General features: G+C 36.2%; 1 protein-coding gene across 4 annotated transcripts in view; it reads right to left on the reverse strand.

The window, feature by feature from the left end:
- The window catches only part of Cdk13 (cyclin dependent kinase 13), a 108,368-nt gene that overhangs the window by 37,705 nt on the left and 58,610 nt on the right, over positions 1–12,053 (reverse strand). For all 4 annotated transcript variants that reach the window (XM_042694972.1, XM_042694970.1, XM_042694971.1 and 1 more), the window contains 2 exons: positions 5,653–5,842; positions 4,127–4,183 (listed from right to left, as the gene is read on the reverse strand). In XM_042694972.1, the coding sequence (XP_042550906.1) occupies positions 4,127–4,183; positions 5,653–5,842 (247 nt within the window). The remainder of the gene's footprint in view (positions 1–4,126; positions 4,184–5,652; positions 5,843–12,053) is intronic.

Consider the following 12,053-nt stretch of genomic DNA (forward strand, 5'->3'; position numbering starts at 1 on the left):
ATCTTTAAAGACAGAACTACTCTAATATTAAAAACGACAGAAAGAAAAAGTATAAAATCCCCTTAAAGATATATGGAGTTTTTCTCTTACAAAATTGATGAAGCAGAAAATTGTACTAGATATTACCTGAACACTCAATTATGTAATTTTAAATTTCCTGTTTCTCTAAACTGAAAAACCCCTACATGAGCAAACAAGACCATGAGCAAGTGAAGTGCCCCAGCTCCCACCTTCCACTGGAACCCGATATTACATTTCAAATGGAAAACCAGTGGGGAAAGAATGCTGAAATATAGAATGTTGCTATACTATAAATTTTACTGGAATCAAATTCATTCAGGATATCTCCATAATAAGACTTATTACATGGGAATGAAAACTATGTGTTTACATCTTCACAGAAACCTAACAAGAAAATAAGGGACTCATATTCAAATATGACAGATACACTCATATTACAGATAAAGCAGATAGTGAAACCTCCTATTTAACAAATAGTCTGCTTAACCAGAATTTCCCCAAAAATGAACAGCGAGAGAAATTCAGTAATTTAATAGTAAGTCACTCAAGCTAAGTTACCAAGAGGCACTAGTGTATATGATGTAAAAACTTTTTTAAATCTAGAGTTGAACTCTTGAACTACACATCCTTGTCTCTAACAACACTTAACATATTTGTGGTTTAATTTTTATGGGTTTGGTTATTTTTTGGTTGGTCGGTCATGGGGCTTGAACTTGGCCTGGGCGCTGTCCCTCAGCTCTTCAGCTCAAGGCGAGCACTCTACCACTTGAGCCACAGGGCCATTTCCAGTTTTCTGGTGGTTTACTGGAGATGAGTCTCACGGACTTTCCTGCCCAGGCTGGCTTTGAACCGTGATCCTTAGATTCAGCTTCCTGAGTAGCTACGATTACAGGTATGAGCCACCAGCACCTGGCAAATTTTTATGTTTTTTTGAAAACATAGGTCTCCTTACATAGCCAAGTTTTGCCTCAAATTTACAACCATCTGCCTCAGCCACTACCCAAATAGAGGTTTGTTGGTGTACATTACAATATAAAGCCATTTATTTTTAAAGTTATTTAATACTTCACAACCCTAAAGACATGGAATCAATTAAGTATCCATCTACAGACGAAAGTGTAAAAAGAATGTAATACATATGTATGTATACACAAAAGAATACTATGCTGCCCTAACATTTGTTACAACATAGATGAACTCAAAAGATCATAATATTAACATATGCTCAATCTAAAAAAATGTATAGGATAGAATGGTGGTTCTGTGGGTGGGACTTGGGGGCTGGCCAAAGGGCATAAAATTTCAGGTCAGGCATGATGTTGCATGCCTATCATCCCATTTATGTGGGAAATGGAAATAGAAGGAGCAAAGTTTGAGGTTTCCCCAAGCAAAATAACCAGACCCTATCTGAAAAATAACCTAAAACCAAAAGGACTAGCTAAGAACGTGACTTAAGTGGAAGAGCACATAAGTTCAAAACAAACATTTGTCACTTCAAAGGTCTGGTACTACCTAAGAAAATGGAGATGGGGATAAATTTCAATTACTAGAAATCCAACATTTGATTATATAGCATGGGTAAGTAAGTTAATGATAACACACTATACTCTTAGAAATTGCTCAAAGTAGATTTTAAGTATCCTTGCCACAAAAAATGTGAGGTTGCATAATAAGTTCCACTTAACCATTTCACAATGTACATATACTTTAAGCCAACATATATGAACAACAAATATATACAACTTTTATATTCCAACTAAAAATTTAATTTTAAAAAGAGAAAAAGTTACCCTATCTTCTCTGGTCTTAATGTTTTTGAATACAAATTTATTCCCTTGGACTATTTTACATTTCTTACACACACACACACACACACACACACACACACACACACACACACAAATATACATAACCCTATCTTAATATATTAAGCACATGTGTGATTTTTTTAAAAAGCAGTAGTTCAGATGGTGGTACAGGATAGAGCCCTATCTATCACAATTCTATCCACGCCACAATTCATATGTGTATTTAATGCAACTCTCCAAGATCCTAAACACATGAGAGGTAAAAATCTCAACTCTAGAACAATAAATAAAAAACAATTTTCAGAATAAACACTACAAAATAATAAGCAAGTTTTCCACTCTTAAAATTTTGAACACTATTTCTTCAATTAATCAAAAACAGAGAATCAGTGAAATCACTCAAAACATTCCAGTGAAGTAATTCAGTAATACAATTCAAGAATAAAGTTGTATTTTCTTGATAAGGTATAGTTTATTGTATCAAATTTAAATATTACCTTATAATGGCAAATTCTTTTGAGTCCAGGCATAGGACCTGAACTCTGGGCCTGGGCGCTGTCCCTCAGCTCTTCAGCTCAAGGCTAGCGCACTACCACTTGAGCCACAGCGCCACTTCCAGCTTTTTTCTTTTTGCTTATGTGGTGCTGAGGAATCGAACCCAGGGCCTCGAGCATGCAAGGCAAGCACTCTACCACTGAGCCACCTTCCCAGCCCTTAATGGCAAATTCTTTACCTTGAATACTTCCTATCCCCTCCAATCCACCAAAATATTATCTAATCTTGTATTACCTGATCTTCTATGTAAATTTTGCTTTAATAAGCATTGGGCCTTATTTTATTGTTTATACAGCTCTATAATTTGGAAAACTATTTTTGTCCCTGAACTAGTTGTTTGCTCAAAGCACTTTGAGCCACAGCACCACTTCTAACATTCTGTGGTTAATTGGCCTTAAGAGTCTCACAGACTGTCCTCAGATTTCAGCCTCCAGAGTAACAAGGATTACAAGCATGAGCCACCAATACCCAGCCAGTATTTCATTCTTATTGAAAAAGAATTTACTTTTTAAAAATACTAAAATACTTAAAATGTTTTATCTGCCTATTGTATCATTGCCTATCTGTTCACTGAATTTATTCAATACATGAATCCACTAAAAAAAATTTTCAGTGAAATAATGTTTCAATTTGTTAAATTAGATGATATTGAAAAATAATTGAAAAGTCACAATTTTTAAAATTAAAAATATTATAAATAAATCTGAAAATAATTTGATGTCGGTGCCCTGCATCTTGTATAGACACTTCTCTAATTTGGGGAGGGGAAGGGAAAAAACAAAATGCTTAAAGATAGATACAGGCTGACCCACTGCAACAATGAGATGTACAAGACACTGTGCTGAAAAACAAACTTTACAACTTGGGGTGGGGGGGTGACTGTAGATGTGGAAGGGTTGATAAGGGAAAAACAAAGGAGGAGGTAACAATGCTTGATAGGAAATGTACTCATAACCTTGCTCATGTAACTGTAACCCCTCTATACAGTATTTTTACAATAAAAAACGTATTTAAAAATAAATAAATAAATAAATCTGAAAATAATCAGAAAGAAATGGCCTAGACTGATTAGATTTAATCCTAAGGTTTATTCACAAAATACTGTATTTTGAAATACTCTATTTAGAAATTATTAGTTCTAATAAGTCTTACAACGAGTCACAAATGAAGCCATGTTAGAAACACATCCCAGCTTTAGCCAGGAAAGGTCTATCTTTTCTATCTTATATACATTGAACTTCCTCACTCTAGGTTGTTTAAATCGTTCCAGGAAAAGAGGAAGGAAGAGAGAGCAAGGGAAACACATACACAGACAAAACTGTGTAAGTAAAACCAAAACAAAGAATACGGTCTAAAATAATAATGAAAACGAAGTTTATAAGTTTAAGTGTTTAATTTTAAAAGAACATACTAAAGTTTTTTACAAAACACAAAATTCAGAGCATCTTAACAGCTATATGGCATTAGAAATCTACAAATGAATTTTTTAGTCAATTCCTTTCATAGTAAAAGCTAAACATTTTTACAGAAATTATATTCACTGTTAAAAATCAATTAATTTAAAATGAATACATAACAAAATTAAAATAACCCACCCAATATGGTATAAAATTCTTATTTTGTATATTTAGCCATAAAAAGTAAAAAAAAAACAAAAAACTAAATTATCAATAAGGTATCCTAAATACAACTACTAAAACTAGACTATAATATCTATAGTAGTCATTTGAAAGTACTCTTACCTTTCTTCTGAGCTATACAATCGAGCAAGTCCAAAATCTGCAAGTTTAATCTGCCCTCTGGTAGAAATAAGACAAAATGAACCAAAGGTATTAGTCTACTCTGAATTGATAATGTACACCTCATACTCATCAGAAGCCTACATATAAATTTTAACTTTGATTACACCGCAATATGACGAAGGTCCTACGGGGAAAGTCAAGTAGGAGATAAATTCACAGGGTAACAACTACTCTGCTCTGCAGTTTCAGTTGCCATTAATATTATATTAGCCCATTTGGTTCCTCCAGGTAATGAATCTTCACACAGTTATAGATAAAAAATATTTGTAAAACAAAATGTGTCTGTACTGAACATATACAGACTTCTTTATCCATATTAGTATTCCCTACACAATATAACAACTATTTACACATCATTTACATCATATTATCTGTAATATGGGGTACAGTAACACAGTAATACGTGACTAATCCATTATATATAAGGAACTTGGAATCTATAGATTCTGGAAAAGGGGTGAGGAATCTTGGAACCAAACCCCAATGATTCAAAGAAAATACTCAAATAGTATTATTTCAAGTATTATTCATTTCCAATTTGAAACATTAATTACTGAAGTCAACAGTACTCAAGAATGAAGTCAAATCATTTAAAAATGTTATTTAATTTAAAACTTTTAGAGATGTTAGGTGCATCAACTATTTCCTACTGTTTAAAACCAGGGCTGTGCCTAGCACCGGTCGCTCACACCTGTAATCCTACCTACTCAGAAGGTTGAGATCTGAGGATTGCACTTCGAAGCCATCCCTGGCAGGAAAGTCCACGAGACTTTAATCTCCAGTTAACCACCAAAAACCAGAAATGGTTATGTGGCTCAAAGAGGTAAAATGCTAGCCATGAGCAAAAAAGCTCAGGGATAGCATCCAGGTGCCACGTTTAAGCCCAATGACCAATGATAAACAAACAAACAAACCAGGACTGCAAGCAGGCTTCGTTTAAACAAAATCAAAAACAAAAACAAAAAAACTCTACCAATTACAAAATTCACCAGATTCGGGTTGTTACTTATATTCAACGTAAGCATCATGCACACTTTAGGGAAAAAAACCATGTCAAACTGATTTTTTAAAGTTTAAAACCCATTTATAACCTTAGCTGAAATAACATTACAAACAGAAAATCATCCACCTTATTAGATATGATAGTAAACCAAAAACAACCACCAAACCAACCCAATTACGTATTATTTTATATGCCTTAAGTTTATTCCAATCATATTTAAAGTTCAATGTTTTTACAGAAATTATGTTTAGCTATGTTAAAAAAAATCAACTGATTTGTTTCAATTACATGACAGTACAAAACTGTCACTGGAAATTAATTTAAAAGACAATTATAACACAATGGGGAAACCAAGTTTCAGGGCTGTTGATTAAGTCTGGAACAATAAACAAAATTTTAACAAATCAAGGTACACATTATATAGTACTCAGTTTCAACATACAAATCAAGCTCACATCCATACCTATTATTTAGAAGGATATTTGAACATTTAATATCTCTATGCAAAAAGTTCTTCTTATGACAATAATCCAAACCTTCCATGAGCTGTCTCATAAATGATTTGATGTGACTTTCATTAAAATGAACCAAGCCTGATTCCAGTAGTCCCATTAGATCATGGTCCATATACTCAAACACCAGATAAAATGCACCTAAAAGCAAGAATAATCAACACATTAAAAAACTTTCACAAATTTAGGGTGTGTTTAGGGTTTGTTTTGGGGGTTGTTTCTTATTTTGTTTTTCTTTTTGTCAGTTGTGGGGCTTGAACTCAGGGGCTGGGTGCTGTCCCAGAGCTCTTCAGCTCAAGGCGAGCACTCTACTACTTGGAGTCACAGAACCACTTCCAGTTTTCTGGTGGTTAAAAGGAGATAAGAGTCTCATGGACTTTCCTGCCCGGGCTGGCTTTGAACCACAATCCTCAGATCTCAGCCTCCTGAGCAGCTAGGATTACAGGCATGAGCCACCAACACCCAGCTAGGTTTGTTATTTTTAATATATAATGTTATTGTTATTATTAAGGTATATACAAAGGGGTTACAATTTCATAATTCAAGTAATATGTACATTTCCCTTTTGGACAACATCACCCCTTCCTTTGTTTTCCCCATTTTCCCCTCCTATCCCTGCCCACAAGTTACATGGCTTATTTTCCAAATAGTGTATACTGAATATCTAGGTTTTATTTTTAAAAACACCTGTAGTGGTACTGATCCTTGAAAAGAATTGCTACTTTATCACCTTAAAAACATTCATCTTTTTCTGAAAATTTAATATTAGGAGATTCCATCTCCAATTAACCAGCAAAAAGTCATGCTGAAGGCATGGCTCAAATGACAGAGCACCAGCCAACCAAGCATAAGGCTCTGATATCAACCCCTAGTACCAAAAACAAGAGAAAGAGAAAAAGAATTGCTTTATTTGTTTTGTGTGTGTGTGTGTGTGTGTGTGTGTGTGTGTGTGTGTGTGTGTGTGTGTGTGTGTGTGTGTGTGTGTGTGTGTGTGTGTGTGTGTGTTTTGGGGTTTTTTTTGTCAGTCATGGGGCTTGAACTCTGGGCCTGGGCGCTTTCCCTACGCTCTTCAGCTCAAGGCGAGTGCTCTACTGCTTGAGCCACAACACCACTTCCTGCTTTATTGCTTTTAATGAAAGAGTATATACCTACAAACACTTGTATTAAAATTTCCACACTTCTAAACAGTTTGTTCATTTTCATAAATATGTATATATGAAATTACATATATATAACTACAGATAATCTTGAATGAATAAAATTATAACTTTATTTTCACAACTACTATAGGCCTGCTAACTTAAAAAAGCATACAGTATACATAACTATGCAACTGTATTTATGAGACTTTAAAAAAAATCTTAACTAAAATTTGTACAAATTGAACCCAAAGCTCTAAGAAGAGACCTAACCATCAGGGTAGGTAATAATGATACATGTCTGTAATCCCAGCTACTCAGGAAGGTAAGACATAGTTCAAGGCTAGCTTAAGCAAACAAAAGTTAGCCAGATCCCAAAACAAAAAACAAGCCAAGTTGGTGCCACATACCTACAATCCTAGTTTGCAGAGGTAGAGGTAGAAGAACTGTGATCTGAACAAGCTTGAGCAAAAAGCCTGACATCCTATTTGAAAAAACTAGAGCAAAAAGAGCTGGGAGTTTGGTTCAAGTAATATAGCGCTTGTCTAGCAAGCACAAGGCCTTGAATTTAAAAAAAAAAAAAATAAAGTATTACAATCAAATAAAGTCTTACTTGCAATTCAAGAATGGAAAAGCTAGTAGAACTTAGAACTTATTACACCATATTAGAAAAGGGAAAAACTATCATGACAAACAAGGCATCTGGACATAGTTTATAAACAGTCTTTAATTAAATGAGCAAAGAACTCTTACTAAATTTGTAAAACAAAGGTGGTTATTTGAAAGGGTTCAAGGGAGCCAGTACTAGGTTTTGAATTTAGGGCTTTGCCTTACTCAGCTTGCTTGTTTACTTGCTCAGCAAGTATCTTATTACACTTATGCCTCTATTGATTTTTGCTGGTTATATTTTGGACATGGAGTCTCTTGGATCTTCTGCCCAGCTGGCATTGCAGGCACAAGCCATCAGTGCACCTGGCACTGTCTCTAGCCATAGCTCCATTTCCAGCTTTTTTTTTTTTTGGTAGTTTATTGGAGACAAAAATCTCACAGACTTTCCTCCAGAGCTGGCTTTAAACTGTGATCCTCAGATCTCAGCCTCCTAAGTACTAGGATTATAGGCATGAGCTCCCAATGCAGATTCAAGCCATTTCTTTTTTGTTCCCTTCTTCAGTACTGCAGTTTAAATTCAGAGTCTCATGCTTGCTAAGCAGGAAATCTATCACTTTAGCCAGGTCCCTGACCATTTTTACATTATTTTTCAGACAGAGTCTCACATACACACTTTGCCCTGGGCTGGCCTCAGACTGTGATATTTATTCTTACATATATCTCCCACACAGCAATCTCTACCTTCCAAGTAGCTGGGTTTATAGGCATGAGACCCTGTGCCTAGGTGAAACATTCTTTCAAGTTTATGATAGTACTTCTCTAAAACCAAAACCAATGTCATATTTATTAAGAAAATGCCAAGGATTGTACAAGACAATAAAATATCTTACTACTCCATTCAGAAGTTAGTAAGCAAAAATCAAGATATAAATATAGAAAAATAAAATAGGTAGATAACTATATTCTCAGAAAATCCAAAGGTATACAGAAGGTATAGAAACTATGTTAGAAAAGAAAAACAAGGGCTGGGAAGGTGGCTCAGTGGTAGAGCGCTTGCCTTGCATGCCTGAGGCCCTGGGCTCGATTCCTCAGCACCATGTAAGCAAAAAGAAAAAAGCCGGAAGTGGTGCTGTGGCTCAAGTGGCAGAGCACTAGCCTTGAGCTGAAGAGCTGAGGGACAGCGCCCAGGCCCAGAGTTCAGGTCCCATGCCTGGACTCAAAAAAAAAAAAAGAAAAGAAAATCAATAGGCACAAAACCATACTGCAGCAACAACTTATTAAAAATAACTTTTAGGGCTGGGGGTATGGCTCAAGTGATAGAACAACCTGCCTCACAAGCACAAGGCCCTGAGTTCCAACACTAGTACTGCCAAAGAGGAAGGGAGGGAGGGAGGGAGGGAGGGAGGGAGGGAGGGAGGGAGGTTAATGACCCCACAATAGAAAAAATAAACTTCATCTAAGACATTGTTGCAAATTAACACCTACCCACAAGAAATGAACATAACCTGTCACACTTAGAAACAGATGAAACAAAGAAACATAATATACATTGAAAAATAAATTCCAAATAGAAAACATCTTGTTTCTAAGTATACTGAGCCAGATGTGGTAGCAAATGCTTATAGTCCCAGCATTTGGAGACTGAGACACAGGGATCCTGAGTTCAAAACCAAACGGGATTACACAACTCTGAGGTACTATACTGAGAACTTGTCTCAAATCTAGATAACAATAATAACAACAATAATTAACAAGCTATACTGACTACAAAGTGAAGTAACCCATTAGGCATATGGGCTAAGTAAAATGTATTGATAAAACCTGAGCCTCTCAAGATCTCAGCCACCCAGCCAGGAAAATCCTTGAGACTTTGATTTTCAATTAATCACCAAAAGGCCAGAAGTGGAGCTGTGGCTCAAGTGATAGAAGTGCCAGCCTTGAGCAGAAAAGCTCAGGGACAGAGCTCAGGCCCTGAGTTGAAGCCCCAGGACCTGCACCAAAAAAAAAAAATCCCTCTGTGTGTGTGTGTAGTATACACACAATATATGTACATATATATGTATGTATACTCATATTCATGTATACATACATATATAAATTAATTTCATGTTTTCTAAGAGAAGCTATCAAATTATTTTGAATTAAAATGGCTAACTTTCTATTTCTATTAAATATCACTAAATTAGAGGTAAAAGAATCAGAATAGGACAGATTAAAATAATCTTTATCTAAAGATATTTAGTCTCTGGAAAAATTATTAAACACAATAACAGAATTTACAACAATACAGCATGACATATACTAGTAATTAACATTGGCTTCAGCTAATTAATTAAACAAAATAGTAAACATGTGCAAAAGCCACAATAATCTTTTAAAAATACACTCTAAGCCAGCAACCAGTGACTCATATCTGTAATCCTAGCTACTCAGGGCTGAGATATGATGATCATGGTTTGAAGCCAGCCCAGGTAAAAAAGTCTGTGAGAATCTTATCTCCAATGAGCTACTTTAAAGAAAAAAAGAAGAAGAAGAAAGGGAGGGGGGGAGGACCTAAAGTGGAGCCATAGCTCAAGTGGTAGAGTGCCAGTTGTGAGAGAAAAAAAAAAGACAAATACCGTGCCAAAAAGACAGTAGAGTATATCACCTTCCAACAAATAAAAAGTTGCTTAACCCTGCTCATCACAAAAACTGACAAATATCCAAAAGTATGACACAAGCATGTACTCTAAACTCTAGGGACCAAGGTTGTTTGTTTTCCCCCTGGGGAGGATAGAGTCTGGCAGATGTGTCTGCCTGCACTAGCTTCCAGCAAGCTTCAATCCTCAGACCTCAGCTTCCTGAGTAACCAGGATTATAGATGTAACCCATCAGCACCTGTGCATAACTGGCTAGAACTAGGACTTTTAGGTTGTTCTTTAAAAACAAAACTAAATAAATACAACTATTAGATCAAAGAAGTACAAATCCTGCATCTTAAAATTTGAATTAAATTAGGCGCTGGTGGCTCAAACCTGTAATCCTAGCTATTCTGGAAGCCAAGAGCTGAGGATCACAGTTCAAAACCAGCCCAGGTAGGCAAGTCCATGAGACTCTCAATTCACGACCAAAAAAGGCTCCAAGTAGAGTTGTGGAGTTGTTGCTCAAGCAGAAGACCGATAACCTTGTACACAAAATCCCAGGGACAGCACCCAGGCCCTAAGTCCAAGCCCCAGGACCAGCACCAAAAATAAAAACTGAACTCAACTGAAATTAATATGTAATCAAGGTAGCCAGCCTCCACCCACAAACTGATCTCCAATGATCTTTCCAAGTATCCATGCCCTTCTATAGTGATTCAAGGATGGTGTGTCTGACTGACCAAGAAAATATTAACAGAAGTGATCATTTAACAATCTAGTCTATGTTAAAGACACAGAAGCTTCCACCTTTCTTGGCTCATTTGCCCTAACAAAAGGCAGCCACCAAACTTGTGGAAAAGAATCTTGTGGAAAAATACATAAGAAGAAAGTAGAATCATAACTTTCCACAACAGTGGAACCACAACTTTCAAGTCATTAAGTGGGAGGAAGGACCACCTTGAAAGTGGACTCTCCATGTGGGTGAAGATATGGCTCAAGTGGTAGAGCACCTGTCTAGCAAGCACAAGGCCCTGAATTCAATAACCAGCACTTTCCTGCCCTCTCCCATAAAGAGACTATTCAAACCATTCAAGTCTTTCAATGACTGCAATAACCTCAGCAATCATGTAAGAGATCCCAACCAAAAACTATCTATCCAAAATGCTCCCATATTCTTTTCTACAGAAACTGTAAGACATAACTCTTAACACACTGGAAAATTACCAAACAACTCTTTCCAGCTTGATATACGTATTTATAATCAAAAAAATAAGCCGGGCGCTGGTGGCTCACGCCTGTAATCCTAGCTACTCAGGCAGCTGAGATCTGAGAATAGCGGTTCAAAGCCAGCCGGGGCAGGAGAGACCGTGAGACTCCTATCTCCAATAAAACCACCAGAAAACCGGAAGTGGCACTGTAGCTCAAGTGGTAGAGCGCTCGCCTTGAGCTGAAGAGCTGAGGGACAGCACCCAGGCCCAGAGTTCAAGCCCCACGACCGACACACAAAAAAAAAATAAATAAATAAATAATAAATAAATAATAATAATCCTAGCACGGTATTTTGTGCATATCTACTAATTGTGAAGTTTATATGGATAGGAATACTCACAGTAAATACAATATTGAAGGAGAACAAGGTTGTAGACCTAACACCAAAGACTTACCATAAAACTACAATAATTGATACAGTGTATTAGTAGGGAAGAGGTGACAGGCAAGCAGACTGATAGCCCAAGAGAAAAATATCCTAGAAGGAGACCTGCAGACACACACGAAAATAGTCCCAGTAATTTTCAACAAAGGAATACAGGCATCTCAATGGAGAATAAAGTCTTTCCAGAAAATGCTGTTAGAACAAATAGTCATCAACATGCATACAAAAATGATTAACAACACAGACCTTATGCTGGTTTAAAAAACTAACTCAAAATGGATCACAGACCAAGTATAAAATGCAAAACTAAACTACTGGAAGATAGCTCA

The sequence above is a fragment of the Dipodomys spectabilis genome, unplaced genomic scaffold (assembly GCF_019054845.1).
Source record: "Dipodomys spectabilis isolate Male_0828 unplaced genomic scaffold, ASM1905484v1 ptg000178l, whole genome shotgun sequence".
NCBI classification, from domain to species: domain Eukaryota; kingdom Metazoa; phylum Chordata; class Mammalia; order Rodentia; family Heteromyidae; genus Dipodomys; species Dipodomys spectabilis.